At 37.2% G+C, this 23,635-nt stretch overlaps 6 protein-coding genes and 1 long non-coding RNA gene across 15 annotated transcripts in view; 4 read left to right on the top strand and 3 right to left on the bottom strand.

Moving 5' to 3' along the window:
• Window positions 1-2,411, top strand: part of LOC111792334 (flavonoid 3'-monooxygenase) — a 4,597-nt gene extending 2,186 nt beyond the window's left edge. For both annotated transcript variants that reach the window (XM_023673727.1, XM_023673726.1), the window contains 2 exons: window positions 1,034-1,498; window positions 1,642-2,411. In XM_023673727.1, the coding sequence (XP_023529495.1) occupies window positions 1,034-1,498; window positions 1,642-2,280 (1,104 nt within the window). In that variant the 3' untranslated portion in view covers window positions 2,281-2,411. The remainder of the gene's footprint in view (window positions 1-1,033; window positions 1,499-1,641) is intronic.
• Window positions 2,412-3,854: 1,443 nt separating this feature from the next.
• On the top strand, window positions 3,855-5,994 carry LOC111793165 (PLASMODESMATA CALLOSE-BINDING PROTEIN 3-like). The gene is made up of 4 exons (XM_023674931.1): window positions 3,855-4,046; window positions 4,337-4,576; window positions 4,788-4,821; window positions 5,459-5,994. Exons 1-4 carry the CDS (start codon window positions 3,983-3,985, stop codon window positions 5,745-5,747), a joined length of 627 nt encoding a protein of 208 aa, XP_023530699.1. The 5' UTR covers window positions 3,855-3,982; the 3' UTR covers window positions 5,748-5,994.
• A 500-nt stretch (window positions 5,995-6,494) lies between these two features.
• On the bottom strand, window positions 6,495-9,079 carry LOC111793164 (DNAJ protein JJJ1 homolog). Its single transcript, XM_023674930.1, has 3 exons — window positions 7,381-9,079; window positions 7,078-7,136; window positions 6,495-6,952 (listed from the first exon to the last, which is right to left on the bottom strand). Exons 1-3 carry the CDS (start codon window positions 9,019-9,021, stop codon window positions 6,898-6,900), a joined length of 1,755 nt encoding a protein of 584 aa, XP_023530698.1. The 5' UTR covers window positions 9,022-9,079; the 3' UTR covers window positions 6,495-6,897.
• A 548-nt stretch (window positions 9,080-9,627) lies between these two features.
• LOC111792231 (mitochondrial substrate carrier family protein E-like) lies at window positions 9,628-13,336 on the bottom strand. 2 transcript variants are annotated; one of them, XM_023673580.1, is made up of 9 exons: window positions 13,180-13,336; window positions 12,682-12,797; window positions 12,401-12,458; window positions 12,157-12,306; window positions 11,278-11,488; window positions 11,108-11,153; window positions 10,445-10,559; window positions 10,252-10,324; window positions 9,628-10,110 (listed from the first exon to the last, which is right to left on the bottom strand). In XM_023673580.1, exons 1-9 carry the CDS (start codon window positions 13,247-13,249, stop codon window positions 9,879-9,881), a joined length of 1,071 nt encoding a protein of 356 aa, XP_023529348.1. In that variant the 5' UTR covers window positions 13,250-13,336; the 3' UTR covers window positions 9,628-9,878. The 2 variants fall into 2 exon arrangements, with proteins under 2 accessions (XP_023529348.1, XP_023529349.1); XM_023673581.1 differs by lacking the exon at window positions 13,180-13,336 and having other exon boundaries at window positions 12,652-12,797.
• A 301-nt stretch (window positions 13,337-13,637) lies between these two features.
• On the top strand, window positions 13,638-19,764 carry LOC111793275. The gene is made up of 3 exons (XR_002814908.1): window positions 13,638-13,773; window positions 14,054-14,160; window positions 19,689-19,764. It is a non-coding gene; the product is annotated as an uncharacterized LOC111793275 (long non-coding RNA).
• LOC111793272 (respiratory burst oxidase homolog protein A-like) lies at window positions 14,332-20,660 on the bottom strand. Of its 2 annotated transcripts, XM_023675083.1 has the most exons (15): window positions 20,246-20,659; window positions 19,750-20,168; window positions 19,210-19,366; window positions 19,048-19,096; window positions 18,830-18,943; window positions 17,473-17,880; window positions 16,945-17,331; window positions 16,715-16,810; window positions 16,500-16,615; window positions 16,307-16,409; window positions 15,851-16,030; window positions 15,634-15,759; window positions 15,401-15,529; window positions 14,672-14,750; window positions 14,332-14,545 (listed from the first exon to the last, which is right to left on the bottom strand). In XM_023675083.1, the coding sequence occupies exons 2-15, from the start codon at window positions 20,060-20,062 to the stop codon at window positions 14,436-14,438; spliced, it is 2,367 nt and encodes a 788-aa protein (XP_023530851.1). In that variant the 5' UTR covers window positions 20,063-20,168; window positions 20,246-20,659; the 3' UTR covers window positions 14,332-14,435. The 2 variants fall into 2 exon arrangements, with proteins under 2 accessions (XP_023530851.1, XP_023530850.1); XM_023675082.1 differs by having other exon boundaries at window positions 19,750-20,660.
• Window positions 20,661-22,495: 1,835 nt separating this feature from the next.
• LOC111793273 (phosphoserine phosphatase, chloroplastic) overlaps window positions 22,496-23,635 on the top strand; it is a 4,160-nt gene continuing 3,020 nt past the window's right edge. Inside the window, exons 1-2 of one of the 6 annotated variants that reach the window (XM_023675087.1) lie at window positions 22,496-22,722; window positions 23,215-23,448. In XM_023675087.1, the coding sequence (XP_023530855.1) occupies window positions 23,226-23,448 (223 nt within the window). In that variant the 5' untranslated portion in view covers window positions 22,496-22,722; window positions 23,215-23,225. Of the gene's footprint in view, window positions 22,723-22,786; window positions 22,921-23,211; window positions 23,449-23,635 lie in introns of those variants that run through there. The other 5 variants (XM_023675086.1, XM_023675084.1, XM_023675085.1 and 2 more) reach the window with 5 other exon arrangements.

Below are 23,635 nucleotides of genomic sequence, written 5' to 3'. Positions count from 1 at the left end.
GGGGGGGGGGGGGGGGGAGAAAGTAATGACGATGATGCAAGCAAGGTTGGTTTCCGTACAACTTTTCTTAAAGAGGTTTAAAATTTTTCTTTACTGTATCGACAATCTTTATTCACAAGATTTTTAATAAAAGGAAACAAACTTGAACTGTCACGTTCGTCGTTAATGCCCTACGCTTTAAAACGCCAAATAAATCTTTCCAATTTTACATTATTAGCCATAAAAACTGCTGCCTCACATTGAGAATGACGGGGAAAAGTAATTATATATATTTGTCTTGTTATCTATTTTTAACCTCAATTTTGGTTTCATAATATTATTAAATTTTAAAAATTTAATAATACTTAGATCTTTTAAAATTATTCAAAATTACCTGAGTATTTTGTCTTTAATAGTATGCTTGAGTATTTTGTCTTTGAAAATATTAAAATTTTGTTTCAATAATATGTTTTTAGATGAAAAATGTCAAAATTTATTTTTATTAATATCATCTTTACCAATTTTTCAAGGTGGAAGTAGCAATCTGATGAAATAAGCTCTAAAATTCATAATCATAATTAGAAACAAATAAAAAGGCTAAATTGTTTTTGGAATGGTGTTTGGAAACCTTGACAGGTGAAATGAGAGGTAGGAATTTGTTCAATTCTTCAAAGTCGAAGGATTGTTGTACGTCTTGCAGGGTGGGACCAATTTCTTTGTTTGAATTGATTTAAAGTTCAAGTACCCATGCTGGAAGATTTATCACACTAGTTGGAAGATCATTTATTACTCTGTTTTAATTACCAGTTATTATTGTGGGGTACTGTACTCAATTATTCTTATTTTATTTTCAAGGGTAGGTTTGATTGGAGTTATCAAAATAAATGAATAATTAATAATATGTTAATATGAACACGACTCTCTACAATAATGTAATATTATTCACGATCATTCTCTAAATTTACAAATTTAGGACTTTCATCCAAATACCTTAACTTATTGTAAAAAGACTCTAGACTTGCCTCTAATACTTGAATTATTTCCGAAAGTACAGGAGGAGGTGGGGGTGCTGGTACAGGCCCTTGCAAGGTCCGGAGAGGCACCGGCCACCTTGGGGAGTTTGCTCACCGTGTGCACAGCCAATGCCCTCGGGCGGACGATGATCGGCCGACGTGTTTTCGGCGATGGAAGTGGCGGTGGCGATCCAATGTCAGACCAGTTTAAGGCGATGGTAGAACAAGTCATGATTCTGTCCGGAAAGTTCAACCCCGGCGACTTTTTCCCGTCGCTTGATTGGCTTGATTTGCTGGGCGTGGCAAGAGAGATGAAAAAGGTCCACAAATGGTTCGATGATTTATTGTCCAAGATCCTGGAGGAGCACCGAAATTTATTGGCCAGCGGCGGCGGCGGCGGCGGCGGTGAGCACCAAGACTTGCTGAGCACGCTTCTGTCCGCAAGGGATCGTGCTGAAGATGAAAACGAGAAGCTGAATGACACTGAGATCAAAGCTTTGCTATTGGTTATCATTTCTATTTAAATTTAGTTTTATTTTTAAAAAAAAAAAAAATCTCTAAAATTCTGTTCCCTTTCTACCCTTCAATTTTGTTAACTAAAAGCGAAGGAACATAATAGTTACGTCATTTGCGTTTCATTTTCATGCAGAATATGTTCACAGCTGGAACCGACACGTCAGCAAGCACAGTCGAATGGGCCTTGGCGGAACTCATCAGACACCCAAAGATGATGCACCAGGCCCAACAAGAACTGGACTCTATAGTGGGCCGTGATCGGGTAGTTTCCGATCTGGACCTGCCGAAGCTCGGCTATCTCCAAGCGGTGGTGAAGGAAACATTCCGGCTCCACCCACCAACGCCGCTCTCCCTCCCCCGCATGGCTGCCGAGAGCTGCGAAATCAGCGGCTACCGTATCCCTAAGGGCTCCACTCTGTTGGTGGACGTATGGGCCATCAGCCGTGACCCAAAAGAATGGACAAGCCCACTCGAGTTTAGGCCCGATAGGTTCCTCCCCGGTGGCGAGAAGGCCCACGTCGATGTGAAGGGAAATGACTTTGGAGTGATTCCGTTTGGGGCTGGACGGAGGATCTGCGTGGGGATGAGTATGGGCCTGAGAATGGTCCAGATATTAACTGCCTCGCTGGTCCATTCGTTTGATTGGGCCTTGCCTAGCGGGCTTTCGCCCGGTGAGTTGAACATGGACGAGGCCTTTGGACTGACTCTGCGTCGGGCCCAGCCCTTGGTTGCACATCCTCGGCCCAGATTATCGCCTGGAGTTTATCAATGATGGCCTTCGATAGGTTACTTCTTATCTCCGTTCTTGCAACTACTAAGCTTAAAATAAATATTAAATTATAATTAAAAAAATATTACTCTTGATATTTCATGAACATTTCAAGACGGCTTGTTAGGATTAAATATGAAACTATCATTCTGATTTTTAATATAATATTTTAATGTATTTTTTACTTCAACCACATGTTTAGAAGATTTATGATAAAGTTAAAGCTCAAATTTTTAAAAATATAAAATATTTTTAAAATAATGGACAAAATCTATTCGCACATTTTATTATTTTGTATTTAAAAAGTATTTATATATCATTGTATAACATAACATAATTTGGAGATTAATGAACAAGAAATAAATAAAAACAATAAATTATATTTTGAAAACTGTCAAAAACATATTTAAGATCATTTTAATATACACAAATAGGTTGGATGCATGGAGATTTTGGGGTTAAAAAAGTAAATAAATCAAAACACGTGTACGGTACAGCTTCTCTGATTTACGATCAGTTCAAAGCCCAAATTACAAATTTACCCCCCAAACTCTTCAATTTCATAACCATATTTTAGCAAATCGGCGGAGTGCCTCTCCGCTCCCACCTCGCCACCATGTCCGGTGAGTACGGACCTCTGATGTACCTCCGATTCGGCTCTGTCGACGTCGTTGTGGCGGCATCGGCAGCAATAGCAGAGCAATTTTTGAAGATTGGAGACACTAATTTCCTCAGCCGGCCGCCGAACGCCGGCGCTAAATATATAGCATATAATTATTAGGACATGGTTTTTGCGCCGTATGGTCCACGGTGGCGGTTACTCCGGAAGGTCAGTGCCGTCCATTTATGTGCATGCTTGCCTGAGTTTTGACCTAATCATTAATTAACGTTTCGTTTGGTTCAAGGCGATGTGAAGGGAAATAACTTGGTGGTGATTCCGTTTGGGGCTGGGCGGAGGATCTGCGTGGGTATGAGTTTGGGCCTGAGAATGGTCCAGATGTTAACTGCAACGCTCGTCCATTCGTTTCATTGGGCCTTGCCGAACGGGCTTTTGCCCAGTAAGTTGAACATGGACGAGGCCTCTGGACTGACTCTCCGTCGGGCCCAGCCCTTGGTTGCTCATCCTCGGCCCAGTATTAGTTTTTCCCGCCGGCGTCTTCCAACGATCCGTTCAAGGTTGCCGGCCATACATTTTCAGTTTGTAAGAATGAACTCCCATTTTCAGTTTGGGGCCGGCGTGCTTACTGGCACACCACCTCGTATGTACCCCTTCGGAGAACAGAAAAGGCTGTTACATCGTCGCTCTTGTACCGTTTGTAACGCCCCAAATCCACATATTGTCGGATTTTCCGTTTCGGACGTCCCCTCAAGACTTTAAAACGAGTCCGCTAGCTACCTATGGGATAACAGAGTTGTGAGTTTCTGTGAGTAGAGAAATGGAAATGGGAAGTTATTGGTGGGTCACGCGCGTACTGGTTAACAAGGAGCAGAAAGAGCAGTGGCTAGAAAACCCAAAAGTGGGCCACTCTAATTGATGCCATTTACCCTCTGAAAACCCACTCCCTTTATTTGTATAGAACATACCCTCCACTTCAGGGTTTTTTACATTCTCTCCCTTTCTCTCCATAGCTCTCTCTTTCTCTGTGTGTGTGTGTGTGTGGTAGTGACAACTTTCTTCTGCCCACCATCTCTGAGCTCTGTAATCATGTCTTGTGGGATGCCTGTTTTAGCTATTGGGCTGCTTATTCTCGCCATGACTGGCCATTCACGTAAGCTCCCTGCATTTCTTATGCATTCTTTACTTCTGTTGTGTAGATCAAACGCATATTCTGGTATCTCTTTTTTAGTTTGACTTCTCATGAGCATTTCTCTTGTGAACCATGCTTTTCTTAATGTTACAATAATTCACCATTTGTTGTTCCTTTTGGGTGGCTAAGTGGTTCAAGGGTTTAGTGAGTTTGCAGTACCTTTGAAGTTTCTTTAGATGTCCAGATCTCGTTGTGTTTCGTTCGTTTTCTTCTGGCTGTCTCTTAAAATGCTGGTTTTATGGAACTTGTAGGTGCAACATGGTGTGTTTGCAAGAGCGGATTGGGCGATGCAGCTCTTCAGAAGACACTGGACTACGCTTGTGGAGCTGGGGCTGACTGTGTCCCTATTCATCAAAATGGTGGCTGTTTCCTTCCCAACACTGTCGAGGCCCATTGTTCCTATGCTGCTAATAGCTATTTCCAAAGGAAGGGCCAAGCTCCAGGTTCCTGTGATTTTTCTGGCACAGCAATGGTCACTACTACCAACCCCAGTAAGACTTCGCTCTCTACATTCTCATGTTTTTCTCTAATTTTTTGTAAGTAAGAACTGATTAACTTGGTGAGAAGAAAAATGGAAACAAACCCACATCGGAATTAACTCAGATACTCATTTCAAAGGCCCTTAGCCGTCTATTTCAGCTACTAAATTAAATTATGACTTCATGCTTATGAATATCTCTTTCTTTCTTGGTATCTTTTCAGGCATTTCAGGCTGCGTTTATCCTTCTAGCGCTAGGTATGCTTCTGCTTTATTTTATGATTTAGTTTTCATTTGAACAATCAGAGAAGCTTTTTACTTGAAAAGAAGTAGAGCATCTTGTTAATTAAAAACTCAAAAACTAAATTCAAAGTTAGCTTTTGATAATCATAGATACTGTTGGAAAAGATGCTTTTGGCCATTAGATTAGCCATCATCATCCCATTGTGTTGTAATCATAGATGCTCTTCTTGTCAACACGACCATTTTTTCTGGCTTCTTCCCTTAGATTGATATGAACTTGTTGTTGCTAACACTTTCTTCTCGGTTCCTTCTTTCATAACTCGAGAATAGAGAAAGAAGAGATAAAAGGGCTCTATGGAGAATGTGGTCGTAAATCCATAATAGATTCCATGGTTGTCTTTAACCGAACTTACTGATACATTTATTTTCAAAAGAGAGTGGGAGGTTGAAAATGGAGTTTTCATAATGTTGGTCTGATTTATGTTAGTTCCTCGAGATGGGATATCATTGAGATTTGAGCCTAGGCCGACCATGATTTTTGGAGAGAGGGGTTCACATGTGGAGGGAGGAAGGTTTGTTGGGGAAGAACTGTGTTCTATCTCATCTTATCTGAAGTGGGTTTGATTTGATTTTTGGTAATGTATTGTTGCAGCCCTGTAAATAGTGGGACTATTCCAGTGTCTGGGACTCCAACCACCACCAACCCGGGCACTGGATTTACTCCAACCACCACAACCAACACTCCATTTGGTTCTACAACACCTACCGGCGGTGTCATGGGCGGGAACGGCTTCGGCACCGGTAGCAACGGTCTAGGACCACCGGGCGTTGGCGGGATGAACACCGACTACAGTGCCAGCGGATCAAGGCTCCAACTTACTCTCATTGCTAATGTACTTGCTTTCTTGTTTGCAATCATGTTCTTTAAGCATATGGTTTGATGGAGTTCTATTTTTTTTTTTTTTCTTGTGGTGGTTTTGGTTGGTAAACGGGATTAGTGTCATGATCATGCTCGTTCAAGGTGTGTTGTCTACGATTGCATGTCCATGACAACCCGTTTTGTATGTCTACTTCAAAGTGTTCATTTTCTTTCCTTGTACTTTTGTAAGTGTATGACTACTCGTCGGTTTTGATGCGCAAGCCTATCATAAACAGTTTAGTTCATAATGTATACGACTAATTGTCAAATCTTCGTATTCAAGTGGAGAGGTTGAGAGATAAGGGTTTTGCATGCCATGGATCTGAGTTGAGTTTGGAAGCATGTGATGTTACAGTTTTGCTCTTAGACAGCTTTCATTTGTTTGTTTGTTCTTCTTTCCTCCACTCGTTTAGTCTTCCCCACTTGGTCCCCTCATTTCTTTTTGGATGGGTATTTTTCATGCTCTAGTGGGACCCGCAGAATAACTTTTTCCTTTATTATTTCTTTGTGCTCTGTGCATATGGCTAGCTTTACAGATCCAGAATTATTTTGTTCATTCGAAGTTTTTTTTTTTTTTTTTTTTTTTTTTTTTTTTTTTCTTTTCTTTTCAAATTTGAATGAAAAATTAATAGCAGATGTTTGATTAATTGGATATTTGGTCTAAATGGCTGAAATCATTTCTTAAGATCCCTCTTTTCTCACTACATTTTAATTTGTGTTTTTATTTTGTTTTGATCTTATTCATCATTTTATTTCTCTCTAAATCAAGAAATAGAACTGGAAGGCCATTAGATTTGTATCAAGAAGTCGCAAAAACCTCGATCGATCCAAAACTATAAACCCGATCAAGAAGTAATCTATTTTCTTTTTAGATTCTATAAATCACATATTTAGAAAATCTCTCCTGGTACTATCTCCTCCAGCTTTAAATCCTTGGATTCTTGCAGTTTTTACAATAGAACAATGANAAAAAAAAAAAAAAAAAAAAAAAAAAAAAAAAAAAAAAAAAAAAAAAAAAAAATCATACCTTTCTGGATAGAAAACAATCTGTAGACGCTATTATCCTCATTACTTGACTAGCCATGGAATCGCATCCTGCAACTCATGCCGTCCCTAAATAATTGAAATCTCACCCAATGTGGTACAGAACTAGCTTCAAAATGTTGATGATATCAATATTTTAAAGCAGCATGTCCTGTGGCTCCCAAATGCTTATGCAGTTTATTCCTGTCATGATACATCAAAAACCCACTTCAAATTGGTCCAGTTATTCTGGAAGTGATTGTGTTATTATAAGATATGAAAGATGTGTTGGTGAATAATAGATGAGGGGATGTCTAAACAACAATTACCTTGATTCAAACTGCTCTCCACAAGTTGCGCATAAATTGCCAGAATCCTTTGATGTTGCCTAAGTTTAAAACATTACATCATTAGAAATTGTGAGCACAAATCACTATAATCAACACTCTAACTAGAAGGAAGCCGAGTGGAACATTGAACTAATGCGAAGCTTACCTAGTTTATGTTCAACTTTCTTAATTTCGGAATACATGATATCTTTAGTTCATAACATGAAGAATCGTTGCATATTACTGATAGTCTAGCTAAAATAATGATAGAATTATAAAACAGATCTGCACAATGTAAATTACCTTGGATTTCTTTCCTTTAGATGAATGCCTAGAGTTGATCTTTGTGTCATTCTGCACGACCGCCTTCCGATCAGCAGATTTACTCGAAATCTTTTGTTCTTTTGCCAATTCACTGGCCCCCTTATCGCTACTTTCGTTGTTGGCTAGCAACTGGGAAGGAGAATCCTGCTGATGTGATGTTTCATCTCCATTGTTTTTCTCATTTTGTGAATCTATTTCATTCATAGCTTCATCATTTCCCTTGCCCTTCTTTTTGGCTCGACGACTTTTTCTTCCCCTCCTACCGTTATCATAATCTGCTGGATTAAGCTCATCATTCTCATTTTCGACCTGAGCTTTGACTGGAGAAGCTTTATGCTGATTCACTGAAGCTGTGTTTTTTCTATTTCGGAGACCAGCTGCCATTGCTTCAAGAACATCGGTTTCGTCGTCATCAGATCCTTGTGCCTCAGCACCCGTATCTGTTCTATCAACTTCATGAATATTGTTGTTTTCACTCCCACTAAGTTCTGCCCCACTTATGGTTTCTTCTGCTTCAACATCGAAACTCTCCTTGAACTGCTCCCCTAGTTTATCAATCCCATCATCCAGCAGTGTCGTTTCTTCTTCAACTTCTACTTCGTCGACAAATTCTTCAGATTCACCCTCATCATCTAGTGTTTCTCTGAACTCCGCAACCTTCTCCTTGTGCTTTTTCGACTGCTCGTGATTCTTCCACTGCTTTTCACTCTTGAACTTTTTCCCACACAAAACGCAGTAAAGCTCTTTCCCTCTCTTATTCTCTTCCTCAAACTCGTCGTCCTCATCGTCCTCAACCTCCTCAACCTTTGCCCAATCTGGTTCCTCATATGCCCTAAGCTTCTCCATCTTCTCCCTCTCTAACCTTTTTTTCCTTTCTTTCTCCTCTTGCTTCTTCTTCTCCATTTCCAAGTTCCTTTTCATGGCCATATCGAGCACTCTCTTATCCCTCTTCTTCACAAACTCAGCCAAACCTCTCACTGTCTCATTGTACTCCTTCTTTGCCTTCTTCCTCAGCTTCTTGTTATCCTCCTCCATTAGCCTCCTCAATTTCCGGTTGGGACCGGCCATAACATCATACTGATCAGCCCAACAAAAATCCATAACCGTACAAAATCCAAGCCAGTAATTATAAAACGCAGTCACCTGCGTGTACGGACTATCCAAATTCCCCATAACCGGAGCTTCGCGAACCATATCCAAACGCAATCCTAATTTCTTGGCGAAATTAATCTCATTTCCGTAAATTTTGTCAAAAATTTCAGAATAGATCTTGTAAAACCCTCGTCCAGAATCCGAATAGCCAGAATAAACGGTATTGGAGAAAAACGGAAACAGATTCGGAACAACAGAGTTGGAATTAACCGAAGCGGCATCAGAGAAAAGGATTTGGGAACGATGAGAGTCGTACCAGGCGCGTTCCTTAGGATCGGAGAGGACCTCGTAAGCATGCTGAAGCTCTTGAAACTGAGCCGTGGCATCCGCCGGAGACAAACCGGACTGGACAAGCTTATCGGGGTGGCGCTGGAGGGCTAGCTTTCGGTATGCCGATCTAATCTCATCGGCGGTGGAGTCGATGTGCAAGCCCAGAACCTCGTAATGGCATCGCTTGCCGGACGCCATCGAGTTAGGGATTCCGCGCTTTCTTCTGCTCCCCTGGGATTTTGGCTCAGCTCAGGATTGAATTGAATATTTATACGAAAAGTTCAGTCTTCTATATTAAATTGAGAATTCTTTTGCAATNGTGAGAACTTTGTAAATTTGGCATCTTGCTTTTGTTGTTTGTTTTTTAAAAATTATTTATTTAACACAAAACTAATTTACAATATATTGCAAATAACATTGAAAACTATATTTACACTAGTTAATAATAATAATAATAATATTCCATAAAAAGAAATATTGATTTAATTCGATAAATGGTTGAATTTTAAAGAAACTATATAACAAAAATAAAACAATTGCAATTTAATAAACTCGTTGTATTAAACTTATTTAAACCCAATTTTGAAATATTTAAGATTTGTCTCTCAATGTATTTACTTTTTATTATATAAATAAATAAATAAATCCTCAAATTTTGAAAATGTTTTCAAAATTTAAGTCCAATTTCTTAAACTAAAACAAAAAGGCTACAATTTTGATAAATACATCTAAAAATAATAATTTGAGAAAAGAAATTAACAAAAAAAAAAAAAAAAATTATAATACTTAATCGATGTCGATCTATTAAGAGGAAACCAAATATTGTCTATCTATTCATCTCTTTTGATTTTGAAGACTACATTGTTGTGGGTCTCTCATAAAATATAGACCCCTCCCTCCTCCTCAAGTCATGGAGTTCATTTGTTTATCCCATCAACTAATGATCCTTTTGATTAATTGGTACTGCAAATACAACTTACAATGTTTATATGCAAAATTCGACACGAGTCGATGTCTCTGCCGATGGATAGAAATTCGATTCAGTCTCGAGCTGCTTATGCTACTTCTCCCAAAGTTCCTTTTCTGTCAGCTGATAAGCTAGTAGCTTCTTTTTTGGATTCATCGTCCAATCTTTCATTGAAATGGTCTCTCAGAAATTCTACAGCCATAAAAGTTAGAGCAGAAGCTGGAATGTACCATGTGATTCTGGGTATGCTACCCCTAAACATCCCCTTTGTTCCTTCACTCCCCCATATAGTTCTCACTGCATCTAACCAGCTGTTATACCTGAGGATTTTACGAGAAAGTACCGTATATAAACATCATCTTGAACCACTATCAAGATCGATTAAGCCGATGACACTGGACGTGAAGTGAGGAATTTCTCTAGAAAAAACATATTCAAGCGGGTTGATAATCATCTGATACCTGAAATTTGATCCCTGAACTTGCATTCTTGTTTTGATCACATCCAAGGGAGTGGTCAGATAAGCACTGAGACCTAGCAATTTCAGACCCATGCATTAGAACACCAACCATACATGCTAAAAGTGATATTTTTAAAGAAAAAATGAACTTCAGAACTTAATTATTAACGGTGAAGTGCAGTCAAGATGCATACCACCAGCTAATCCCCCCAACACAAGTCCTTCCAAGGAGCTATTAACATCTGAATTAGGCATCCATCTTTGCTTCCCATGCTCGGTCAAATCTTTTAGCGCCTCATAAAACATGACCTGCAGTGCGATAAAGAAACCTTAATTGATAAACTCATCAAACAGACATCGATAGAGAATCGATATCCCTTTGGAGGGAGAAATGTCATTTTCATTAATTTAAAATTGTTTGTTCTTCCCTCTGCTGATCCATTTGTCAGTGAGAAAGTCCACAAGACAAAGTCGATGAAAGCATCAAGAATTTTTTTTTCAACCCATTTAACTTGTGTATAGCATAAAGAACCCCAAGACAATAAGTCGAAGGAACAAGACTCAAATAAAGTATACAAGTTAAGCAACGGTGAAATAATTAAATATAAGATTACGACCTAAGGTAAACTTCTATAAAAATTAGCTTCAGTCAGTATACAAGCGTGTGAACACAAGAGGTGTCCTTTTCTAGATTAATCAATTAGCAACTGAGAATTGTGCTATGGATCTGGCATGACAGTAATATCTGCAGATACATAACTGATAAATCAATACAAAACAAAACGATCCAAGAGCAACTAACAGATGAGAAAGGCAGCCAACTCAAACAAAGGTACTCAAATTCCAAATTTATATACCATTAGACCAGCAAACGGCACATCCCTGGCAAGTGTAGACCAATATCTGGCAAGATAAAAGGAGAGCATCAAAATCATGCAGAAGTTATTTTTCACTCTCAGTATACTTTGCTAACGAAATTATGAAAATAAAATAAAAAAGATAAAATCAAATGGTTCAGAGTTCAGACCCTGCATACAATCCTCTTAGTCCTTGTTGCTTCAAGATTGAACGACCAGCCTGGAACATCCCTGAATAATAGCCATACATTTGCCCACCATGCTTCATAGAGATATTATCCTTCATGGGAAGGGAGCTCCAAGATGACCTTGTGCCTTGAACTTGCATCCGTTGCTTCATAACTTCACATGGAACATATACAAATGAACCCAGTGTATCACCTGAAATGGACAAAGGAAAAGAAGAGTCAGAGATCAAATGTAGCAGTCCAAGCCCACCACTAGTAGACATTGTCTGTTTTGGCTTGTTACATATTGCCATCAGTCTCACGATTTTAAAACGCGTTTGCTGGGGAGAGTGTTCCACACCCTTATAGAAAATGCTTCGTTCCTCTCTCCAGCCAATGTGGGATCTCACACCATGAAACATGTAAAAGCTTGGAATAATGTTCACACAGAATTTGGTTTACAGTAATTAGAATTGGAGGTTCGTTTTACTTGGAATAATGTTCACACAGAATTTGGTTTACAGTAATTAGAATTGGAGGTTCGGGGCCAACAAATAAAATTATTCGTTGAAAGGAAGTAATTGGATGTGGATGCCTTGGGTCACTGCCTTTGAAAAACGAAATAGGGGCATCCTCATTTATAGATCTGAACAGCGCATTATTCAGACATGAAACATAATCTATACGAGTCCCAAGAGAAAGGGGTAATGAATGAATCTCATTAACTAGTGTAGAATGAAACAAGAAGCGCAAATACACACATAATTATTTCTTTGGTGAATTCATCAGCATTGAACTTCGTCAAAAAGGCTACAGTAATGATCATGAGGTGGCATGACTCAAAAGTGAGATAAATCTTTTGGGATATCAAGGATTGATTACCAACTGCTCCAGCAATGAAATGAGCCCAATGACCGCCAAGGCTAGGATGTGTTTCTTCAATCCATTTCTTGCTGGACTCAATGACACCAAAGTATGTAGCTCCAGTGGCAAGTGAGCCAGTAACTCCAGGAGCTATACCCCTATAAAAGCCTAAAAAGCGATTAGATGATGATAAAAAACCAAATAATACAGCAAAGCTAGATGCGTGAACTTATCAAGTAACACAAAAGAGTGTAAAGGGTACCCCTAAATCCGTCAATTTTCCATACTGATTGGACCATCTGCAACAGGCCCTTTTGATTCTGATATAAATGAGATAAATAACCAATTTAGAGTTAGGAAATTCAAAATAAACAAGGTCTTTTGGGGAGGGGGACGAACAATATATCACTAGATGCCGCAGAAAATCCATCATATTAATGATTAAAATAGAATTTAAAATTTTCACCAAGCTGGTATCCTGAAAATAAGATCAAAGTATTTTCATCAACTGACACAATTTATGAGCTCGCCTACGCGTCATACTTGACTTCCATATAGAATAGCCTGGCTTTGAATCCGAGTCTTTATGGTATCAATAGGGTGCATCATTCCTTCTCCAAATGCTCCAGCAATAGCTCCCCATATAAATTCCCTCCATGCTGCAGGAAAATATAGCATATTTGTAATAAAGTATCTATATCCATTTAAATCAAACATATAGCAATTCACTACGTGTGCTACAAGACTAAGAAGCTTATTGTTAACTAAAACTAGCACGTATTTACAATATCTTCTCTAGCGCATCAAATATTAGACAAAATCCATGAAGCATTAGGGAAGCAAACACTCAAATCTTCATTCTCTATTATTTTACTCACAGTTTTCCATGACGAAGAAGTCGAAAATAATTTTTACTCTTATTTCCTACATTTCTCCATGTTCCTACTACTCTGTTGGTGAATTCAATCCAGTAAAGTAAACGATTAAGCCGCTAGCATTCCAGCAAGAACAAAGTAAAAAAAAAAATACAAAAATGCTCACCAAAGAACTGATTAGAAGTTGCAGTTCTCAAAGCTCGGTCGTTATTGGAAGTTGAGGAGTGGGCCGCCATTCGAAATTCGTAGAGCGAGCTAGAGTTGCTCCAAGTTCTCCGTCTCCACTCTCAGATGGAGATGGCGGGCATTTACTCCTGTATTGGGCTTCTGGACAGGAAAAGTTAGGGCTTAGTTAAAATTTCAGTTAAATTATATATATATATATATATATATTTATTTATTTATTTATTTATTTATTTGACTAATAGTTAAATTTCCCATCAAATATTGATTTTTTCTAGTAAGTTATTCTCGTTAAATTGAAACAGAATATCGAGTATTTATAATTTAATCCACAAATTATATTTCAGTTTTATTTATTATTTTAATATATAATTTATGGATGAAAATAAACGTTTTATTTAATATTTAAAGCACAATAATTTACCCTTTTTTATTTATGGCGGGACATTTCAGTGAAAGGAAAATTGCGCGGGTGGGTAGTTGGGCGTCGGTTTCCTCTGTGCTATCCTGTCGCTGCCGCATTTGAATTGCTCGAATTGTGATGCGGCTGAATGGTTTGAACGCCTCGCAGCAACACGTAACATCTCTATTTCTCTGTCGCATGAATTAAACTGTTTCAATTTTACACGAAGCGTTTAGTATCTCCATCGTCTTCCTAATTAGCTATTGAGATTTAGTATTGGACGGAGAGTCGTTGGACCGTTTTAGCTGACTGTATTGTTGATTAATTGTATCGGTTTGATTCAATTCTTTGATTTGTAGAAATGAACTGTGGAGTTGAGTATGATTCTACTTGTTTTATGCTTTTGTTTTTCTCCGCTTAGTGATTTCTCTTGTTGTATTTTGGTCTATGACAGAAGAGATTGCATCTAGAACAAGCCGCGTCGGGTTGACAATTTCGAGATCCAGTGTTTAAGAAAAAAATGATGCACATTCAAGCGCATTGTCTGGATGGTGCCATTCGGTACGTTTCTTTTGACTCGGGATAGCAATTTACCATTCATGGAACTTTGGTTTGGTTTCTATTTGTTATCAGTTTATTCTGTGCCTTGAAATTTGTTTCAACTTATTAATGCATTAGTGCATGTGAAACGACATATTTAAGCCGCTTTAGTGACTTAAAGGGACGAGGGTGGAGAGAAGTAATACACTGTAATGATATAATTTATTCTTTGGCGGTTGTGCCCTCTCCGCTAGCGGAAGCGGTGCAAATTTGTATAATTGAAAAATAATTTTCATCTAATAATTCTCCTTATGGAATACAAATCTAGTGGAAGTTTTGGTGGAGAACTTGGTGCAGAACCCTTCGAGTTCTCTCGCCAGTGCCGATGGACCACAGTAGAAAACCCCTGTTTAAAACCAAACCACCTTCTCGGTAAGTAGTTTTTTGGTTGTGGGAGGGGGGAGGGGGTTGCCACAGTCAACAAAGTCTTAGTTGAAGGATTAAGGAAAGTCTAATTTTCCTTTGATCTTACCAATTCTTTCTCCTCTGTGCCTCTGAACCAAATTCGAGAAGATGTTTATCCAGTTTGGGCGACCAAAATGAGTGCTTACCTAAAAATTGAAGAGATATAAACATGTCATCATTTCATTTTGAAATTTCAATCAATTGTTAACTCATTTCAGCAAACACTTATTGATAATATCACACAGAAACAACATTGTTCTCTTGAAGGTTTTTCTTATCTAAAATTGCTTGTATGCAGTAATTAACAATTATTTTGCTATATCTTATCTATTATTTTATGAAAATTTTAAGCAAATAAGAAACTAAGGCAGATAAATACCCTTTCAATGTAGTTTTAAGGTAAGACACAATTAAATAGATATGGAAGTGGTCTTTAGTAACTAATTTCGAAGGCTTAAGTCCAACTTTGCGATCTCAAGAATGCAGCATACTTCCCAAAGTAATACATATTATAAACTAATCTAGGAAGTAAGAGATTAGGAAAGCTTGATAGCTATGTGTACCTATGTTCTTAAAGCATTTCATCTTTTAGGAGAAAGGAACACGCATTTTATAGGATTTGATTAATTTAAAACTTGTTACTCAGTTCAATGGCGTAGCCTACACTACGTGGGTTACTTTCTTTTTTAACAAGAAATTATGGGACTTACAGATTCCTCATTCAATTTTTAGACAAGGTAAGGTGGCCGATGGTTTATCTTTCTCTTAGGTTCAGGCCGTGTATATGGAAACTTACAGGAGTCTTGGAGACAATGTCGATGCCCCTTCGAGTATAATGTAGGGCTTGAATTGCTCTGATCAAAACAGACCTTACATCATCTTCATGATGTACACTAGTGAGGAAATTGTGCATCTCCACAGCTAACTAAGAGCATTGTAACATAAGAATGGTTTTAAAAATACAAATGTCAGCCAGTATATCTCAAAGCATATTTGCAGAACTAAAGTATTGAGTTACGTTGTTTTTACCTGAGTTTGGTCTGAGTGTGTTAAATCGTTCATGAAGTCTTTAAACCAATCAAAGGAACTTTGCTCTCTCGTAACCCAGTAAAGGTAGGTTTTGGATTTACTTGGGCTGCCTTTTCCATTGTCAGTCTACTCAATTTTTAACCAAAGTCAAGCTTTGTTGATGGTAAGTAATGGAAGGAAACTGAGGCAATAAAATCAAGGGAAAAAGGAGTCTTACATGGCCATCACATTTCCCAGTTAACCTGTTTAGAACATCTTTTAGGATGCTCATGAAGGGTGTGGCTCCAATACCCAGGCCAATTAGCACCACATGGTTGTACTTGACATGGTCTTGAGAAGCAGCACCATAGGGTCCATCAATGAATATTTTCGGGTACTCCTTTGAAGCAGAAGTTCCCTAGAAGTCATAAATTTGTATGATTGAGACTGACTTGATTATCCTTCCATTTTACCTCTAGGTAGAGTGTCAGCTTTAAGTTAGAATGCTCAACCTAGTCCTAGAGAATGTATCTAGTACTTATCATAGAACTCTCTCTTATTTCCTTCATGATTTAAGTTCTCATGAAAAATTACACTAATTACTTATAAGAACTAAACAATAATGAAAGATATATGATTCTTTTAGAGAATTGTAAAATTTTATCTTTCCCACCAATCACCCTTCACTCATTACCTCATGAAACAGGCTGTATAGCTCATAACTCCAATCTCCCAGATTTCTGATATGCATGCTCAGGTGGGTATCTTGTGGGGCAGAAGTTAATGAAAACGGGTGCCTAAAAAATGAAGATACATTTTAGTAAGTAAAGAATTAATGAGAATAGCTATTAGAACTTAGAAGACTGAAACTTATTAGGATGTATTACCATTCAAATGGGGAGATTTGAGGGCATTGGATTAATACGTACATCCCACTTCGATACTTGAATCTCTCTGGTTTGCTCAACTTGAGAAATAAAACTTTTCCTGAATAAGTCCTTGCCTTTATATAATACAAAATAAACATACAAATGTTGTTAAATACTCATATTAGAGGTTGCTGTCCTCATCTCGTTTAAATCGGAAGGTAAAATAGGAATACCTTCAAAACTTTCACTTCGTACAAACATGATCTAATCGCTCTATAAATCCTCTCTCCTGTATATAATAGAACTGGAATTGCTATATACATCCAAGTCTTCACAAAAACAAAAAAAAGAGGGAAAAAGGTTGAACAGATCAGAATCAGCTTTAAAATTTGAGCATCTAGAGAATACTTCGAAGAGAATCTATGATGCACTTACGAAATTTAAGCTGAGAAAAGTGGCTTACCGTTTTTTCAGTTGCTTTGTCGGTTAGGAATAGGAATATGGAGTGAACTATGAGTAATGCATATACAAATACGAACAAATGGTGGGAATACCAAAATGTATTATATCCTGTGACATGTTGGATAGACCTTGGAAGTGAGGCTGATTTGCGGCGCGGCCACTTTGTAGCCAGCAAAAATGCAATTGCCATCAATGTGACCATAATAATGCCTGTTAGCGTCTCAGTTGTGGACAAGATTTCAAGGTAAGATGGCTGATGGTAGTTGAACCGAGAAGCAATAGTTCGCTGAAAAATTGTCTTGTCACAGTTACTAATTCTTGGAAAATCACAAACAAGATGGGTTCCTCCATGTAGGATAACTCCGACTGCAATGCCTCCTGCAACTAACTAGGTTGGAAAAACATATGCATTAGTGTAGTTTGTGGACAAACCAATGAAAATTTAACCAAGTACATACATAGGAGTTGCCAAATTACAGACTTGTTTTTGTTATGCAACCCAAATATAAAATACCGAAGCTTCGTTTACCTTGTGGAAATTTAAATTGTCGTTGAAAGGAATGACCGAGTTCAGAGACAAATTTCTACGAAGCCGTGTAATTGTGCTTCGGCAAACAGGGAGCAAGATTAGAGCCATGTTAAATTTCAAAGTCTCTGCTGCTCCCTTGGCAATCGAGAGGCAATAACCCATGACTTCAAACTCCATTCGTCTGCAGTATTGAATGAATTTCCAGTAGAACAATGCAAGGCATATGACCAACCACAAAGCCACCATCCATGCTCGTCTCCATTGAGATCTGAGCAACATTTCAGCCTCACATATCGACTCTTGAAATGGGTCATGGCTATACCCGTTGAGTGAATTTGATGACCGTTTGTTTAGAGGGGAAATAGCGTTAGGGGAGGTTATCTTGAAGAGCTTCTCAAATTGAGGTAGCTGCAATTTACGTAACAGATTAGTGTAAAGAAGATTAGTAATACACTGAATATTACTAATCTCAAAGACTATAAAGCATATTAGTTTAACTATAAAGCCTTAGATGACTCGTAATACACTGAATATTTTCTCACCTCTATTGTTGAATTCAATGCATGTATATACACTTACACATGGCTGAACAGAATGAGTTGAATTTACGTCACAATTTTTCTCACCCATACAGTGATCAACATAATGTACCCAGAGACATTTAATATATCCATCACCAAAACGGTAATCCCCCCGCCCCTTTTTGGCATCTTTGAACTCGTTTGATCTGTTTGATGGCAATGCATTTGATACAACAGCAGGATAGAGTATTGAGTAGATAGGACCACCTTATATGAACTTAGTATGTGTCTTCGTTTGTTCTTATTTGCTTTTTGGATTAAAAAACTGCTGGGAGTATGGTCAAAGTCTCCTATGGGCTAGATTAGGAGAAAATTGTGACCACAGCCTTACATTGGTTAGATGAGGGGAAGATTAGGAGTATATAAGTGATTGGTATGATATATTTTGAGTAAGACCAAAAGTAAAACCATGAGCATTTATGCCCAAAGTAGACAATAGCATATTAGAGATACTCAATGTTTCACTGAAAGTCCAAAATAAACCAATGTAGTTGTTCTTGAAATGATATTAGGTAATACATGTTTGGTAATCCCAAAGTACTGGATATGTTCTCAATTTTTCTCTAACCATTAGGTGCACAATTAATGTTACTTTACTCAAAATGTTAGATTCATTTTGAAGAAAACTAATATGTCTGCTACTTGATAATTAATACTAGTGAAAGGACTCGTGATATGTAGATACTTTAACGGCGGATCCATAGTTGCTGTTGTTTAAATAAGATGAAATTTATCTTAAATCTGAAGGAAAACAATATCGAAACATATAATAATACCTCAATGTAGCCCTGCTTTCCTTCATCTAGTACTTCCATGACTAAAGCAGCATAATCTTCTCCTTCTTCATGGGTCACAGATAACTTATTGGCACTAGCAGTTAACAGTATTATCTGAAAGTCCCAAATTTATTATAATGTTAACACCAAAACAAATAAAACCTTATTCTTTCCGACATCCCGAAAAGAAGAGAAATATTGTAAAAGTTCAGAGAGACCTGTTTGATATCTTTCTCAGTTACCCTTCCATCCATATTCCTATCACAACTGGAGGAAATTACACAAACGGGAAAGGTGATCAGTAATAGGAGGAATTGGTTTTACATTTATTGCCAAATAAAAAGGCAAAGAATTGAGAATTAGGGGATATTAGTTTTTACAGGTCAAATAGAAGTCTTGTTCTTGAATTAACACTCGAATGACTCAACCGGCACCAGAGATTATGAAATTCACTTTTGGTGATTTCTATTTGCCAATCTTTTCTTCTTCTTAGCGCCCTCAAGAGTTCGTAAGCAAATTCCTCGGACTCTGACATTCCTACTCGAAAGATGGTGATGGAAGAGATAAATGGTTAATACATAAATTCATTTATTAAGAAGAAACACTTCTATCTTGAATAGTTCAAATGCTTGACTATGTTTGTAAAATTTAAAATATATTTATGGACTATTGACACAATTTAGCTTTTCTCATGAATGAAGTGATCTAAATTAGTTATGTAATGCTTTCCTGATTACTTTGTTGCTTTTCCGACGTTAGAGTTTGACTGATGAATGTTGATTCAAATAATTTCTTATTAAGCTAGAGTCTCTGAGTTTTTGATATCTCATTTTTCTCATTGTCTTTGATTGCTGAGAAGAGGGAAGGACTAGAGATTAAAACAAAAAAAACAGAGAGAACCGTGTTGCTTAGCATCTCACCTATACAGAAGGCAAAATTAGACCACTTCACGGCTGGTTCAGATCCAACACTGGTCCAAGACAGCTGATCGAACCGCTTCTCTGCCAATTTCCATTCACTTCCATTGTCACAAAGAAAGTCAATAAATCGCAGTCGTGGAGCATACCACGATCTGTCCTCATTCTGACCTGAAAAACTAAATGTGTCATTTTGGAAAGAAGAGGATGTGCGGGACGAAGAAGTGGATGATGACGATGAAGAAGAAGGAGAGAGAGCAAAGGCAGCTGAGAGAGAGAGTCTCTGCTCTGTCTGTCTCTCCAAATGAATTTCCATTGATAGGACTCTCCTCTAATCTGGGCAGGTTCAGTATTTTCATTCAAAACTGAAAAAATGTATCCATTTCTCCCCTTCTCTTCAAGAAAACTTAGCTGTACTGCCCCTGCAAATCCGAAGGAAAATGAATGCGAGCTAGTTTATGAATGGAAGCTGAAGTTGGTGGTGAGAAATAAGTCATACATTGGGACTAACACATGAAGTTGTATTCCATGTTTGCTTCCTTATTTTCATTGACAAGTTTGTGGTTGAAATATAGGGGCAGTTGAGAATATATATAGAAAAGGACAATGGAAGGTTGAGCATATGTACATTTGGTGGCGTATTGGTTTGATTGAAATGTGTGAATGATTAGAGATAAATAATTAAAGGAAGGGAAGAAGGTTTTGTTGGGTGGATTAGGAGAGAAAGTGATGCTGAGGCAGGTTAATCATTGGATTTCGAATATGAGATGGATGCAAACGAAAGGGATCATGTGGTTTGTTTCTGCATGCAAGAGGAGAGAGAAAGGAAGTTGACGTCTAGCAGCCATTGGATAATTATTTTTTAGTTTGGTATCTTCTTTCTTCCTGTTCTTTCATGGCGGGCGGGCGGCTGTAAGTAGTACTGTGTGTGCTGCTGCGGGATGACTCACTCTCTCTCCCCTCTTATAGATATCCTTTTTATATAAGGTATGATTTTTTATATAAGGATAGTTTATCTTCTATATTTTCTCATGGTTAATCTATGCCTTCATGCATGTGCATTCTCTCTCTCTCTTTCATTTAAAATATCTAAACTTCTCTAGATAATTATCTAGTTTTAATTTTTTTTTTGTTTTGTTAATTACTTGCGTTTTACCTATGCTTTAACTTGAATTTCAAATTTATTGGTAAAAAATAGATTAGAAAGCAAAGAAGTTTATAGGGTAATTAGTATTTATAAATAATTTTTTAAAAGAAGTTCAGATACTTGATTTTGTTCTTGGACATGCGAGTCTTACATATGGTACACATGCATGTATGCATATGCAGCAGCCACATAGATGGGTATTTCTGATAATTTGATAATTCAGTATCCTATGATCTATTGAAGTTCTCAGATTTACCGAGTTTGGAGAAAAAGAAAAGTGGGTGTGATGTGCAGTTAGATTTACTGAACTAGGCAACCAGACGGTTGTTGAATTGCTTTCGACCTGTTTCAGGTTGAAGTGGGTGAGTGTATTTTTGTGTTGAGAATTTTCTCAGATTTGATTTTTATGATCTAATTGGAACAATCAGCTCAGCTCAGCTCAGCTCACTTTAAAGTGAAACTTTCCAAAATTCTCCTATTATTAGTTTAGGGTGGCGTGTGGGGAAGAAGAAGGTGGGCTAAATTGACCGTGATGGGTAACTTCTTAAGCCCTTTGGAAAATGGGTAACAGCCATTTTTATAATAAAACAAAAATTCAAAGAGAATGTGTTTTGAAATATATATTTAATATAGTGTTGACCATTGGGCAATGCTAAAAGCCAGAAATGAATCAAATGCCATGATGCAGAAGAAAATGTGATCAAATTTAAAGGTTTTTCATGAAGTTAACATCTTAGCCTCACCATAGGTTTAGTAGATTACAACTCATTCTATTTTATTCTTAGGTTAGGTTTAGTAGTTCATAAATAGTTAACTCTTTACCTTCACGTTAGGTCTAGCAGTTTGAAATTTATTCTATTTTATTCTTGATGGTATAAAACTTAAAATTGGCCTTCATTCTTAGTTTGATACCAACTTTTATTTGACTTGATAATTAAATAATAAACATTTTCATATACAAAAAATCAAGTATGAATATGCTTTTCAAATTTTGGAGGAAAGAGTTCGACTACCAATATAAACCACTTATATATATATATATATATATATATATATATACACGAGATTTTACAATAATGTCTTTGATTAATTTTGTGTAATTTTTTAATTTTGTTTACCTCTATTCAAATTTAGAGTTTTGTTTCAACAAAATTAAAGCTTCGAGAGAAGTTCATATGTGTTTTACATGTGAGTATTACTCCGAAATTTCCCTTCACAGTTCATGGAAGTAGTACAATGTCTAATTAAGAGAAGTTTATGTTTAATTTATGATGTCAAATTTTCATAGGTTTCATTTTACTAATATAAAATTTTCAATATTACTCCTGGATAAACTAGTATATGAATTAAAAATTTAAAAAATGTTCAATAAGTAAAGTTTGTATGACTTTATAGATGAAAAAAGAATTAACGATAAACTTAAATTGACTCGATTTGACCTAAATTAATTTTAGGTTAATCTATAAATCAACTTTCCTGTAATTGTTAAACTAGACCTGAGTTTAAAAATTTTTTTTTTTTTTTTTTTTTTTTTTAATACTGGAAAGTGAAGCTTTAAACAGGATACGATCAATTTCGTAGACAATTAAAATAATGTTATCCTCTAATGTCATTTGACAATGAAAGGGTAAAAATCCGTGAATAGTAACGTTCTTAAACTATTCTCTCCAAAGGCAGGGCGAACTTTGAGCGTGGCGCAAGCCTTTTTTTCCATCAGCTGTTTGGTTATTCTTGCAAAAGCGAGCGAATTTCACAGATCCAGAGAAGCGAGACACAGCTTGGTAAATTTCTGCTCGACAGTCTGCAACTGAATTGTAATAGGATTACAAGTACTCCATTTCTGATCCTTGACCTCTATGTTTCACATTTTTCTTTCAATGAATCTCATTGGGTTACCTCCGCTTAATGGCTTCCATTTTGCTTTGTTTTTGTCCATTTTCGCCCACCCACGTTCTGTTTTCCGTAAATTTGAGGAATCCGGTGGAAAGGAAAGATTTATACTGGGGATTGTTTAATGTTTGAAATTGGTTAGAGATTTATCTTCCTGCCCTTTTTCTTCTTGCTTTTCGTGGCTTCGTTTTGGATTTTTAATGGCAAATATATGTTTCCTTTTAGATTTTCTGAGTTCATGCGGATCTAGGTTTCTTCAGTTATAAGATATGCATATATCATATATTATTGTGTTGGTTGTTGATATAGAGACAAGGGTGTGTTCGCTTGATGGATTTTCTTTGATTTATCGAACTCTGAACTGGGTAAGTGCTGGAGTGTATGTGTCGACCAGGTTCACTGATTTGGTTACTTTGTTTTGTTCATAGCAGACGGATAATTGATGGACAGTTTATTGAGTGCACGAATCAAACCATTACCTACTCATTGTAGACAAATTCACTCAACTATTCGACCCACGTTGTTATTGCAATTTTCTAGAAGATTGGGTAAAAGTCAAATGGAGATGGGGAGATGTCGCACGTCATTTAATTCAATTGCCGCTTCAGTTCAGCCTATAGAAGGCTCTGCACTTTCTCAATTCAACAACACATTGCCATCCAAAGGTCACTACAAATTTCTTGAATATATTGTCCTATGTCAACGTCTGTACTATCTACTTTGTAGGGATGGAATCTGATCAACTTGATAATATCTTTTTGGTAGCAGCCCTACATGGTTTAGACGTCGGTGGTTGACAATATAGATGGAAGGGATCGTCTTTTCTTTTAGCTCTCCTTTCATTTTTATTTT

This window comes from Cucurbita pepo, chromosome LG04 (genome assembly GCF_002806865.2).
Source record: "Cucurbita pepo subsp. pepo cultivar mu-cu-16 chromosome LG04, ASM280686v2, whole genome shotgun sequence".
NCBI classification, from domain to species: Eukaryota; Viridiplantae; Streptophyta; class Magnoliopsida; order Cucurbitales; family Cucurbitaceae; genus Cucurbita; species Cucurbita pepo.
This window is presented reverse-complemented; position numbering and strand designations above follow the sequence as displayed.

Excerpts from the sequence above, each read along its gene's own strand:
- LOC111793164 (XM_023674930.1), bottom strand. The coding sequence starts at position 9,021 with ATGGCGTCCGGCAAGCGATGCCATTACGAGGTTCTGGGCTTGCACATC. Across the intron at positions 7,137-7,380 it reads CTAAAGGAAAGAAATCCAAG|GCAACATCAAAGGATTCTGG; the intron begins GTAATTTACATT and ends TTTTAAACTTAG. Across the intron at positions 6,953-7,077 it reads GGAGAGCAGTTTGAATCAAG|GAATAAACTGCATAAGCATT; the intron begins GTAATTGTTGTT and ends GTATCATGACAG.
- LOC111793272 (XM_023675082.1), bottom strand. The coding sequence starts at position 20,062 with ATGGAAATTCATTTGGAGAGACAGACAGAGCAGAGACTCTCTCTCTCA. Across the intron at positions 19,367-19,749 it reads TAATTTTGCCTTCTGTATAG|GAATGTCAGAGTCCGAGGAA; the intron begins GTGAGATGCTAA and ends TCTTTCGAGTAG. Across the intron at positions 14,546-14,671 it reads GCACAGAGGAGAAAGAATTG|GGGTTTTCTACTGTGGTCCA; the intron begins GTAAGATCAAAG and ends GGTTTTAAACAG.
- LOC111792231 (XM_023673580.1), bottom strand. The coding sequence starts at position 13,249 with ATGGCGGCCCACTCCTCAACTTCCAATAACGACCGAGCTTTGAGAACT. Across the intron at positions 11,489-12,156 it reads TTTCATTGCTGGAGCAGTTG|GTGATACACTGGGTTCATTT; the intron begins GTAATCAATCCT and ends TGTCCATTTCAG. Across the intron at positions 10,111-10,251 it reads GTTCAGGGATCAAATTTCAG|GTATAACAGCTGGTTAGATG; the intron begins GTATCAGATGAT and ends TAAAATCCTCAG.
- LOC111793165 (XM_023674931.1), top strand. The coding sequence starts at position 3,983 with ATGTCTTGTGGGATGCCTGTTTTAGCTATTGGGCTGCTTATTCTCGCC. Across the intron at positions 4,577-4,787 it reads GGTCACTACTACCAACCCCA|GCATTTCAGGCTGCGTTTAT; the intron begins GTAAGACTTCGC and ends GTATCTTTTCAG. Across the intron at positions 4,822-5,458 it reads GTTTATCCTTCTAGCGCTAG|CCCTGTAAATAGTGGGACTA; the intron begins GTATGCTTCTGC and ends GTATTGTTGCAG.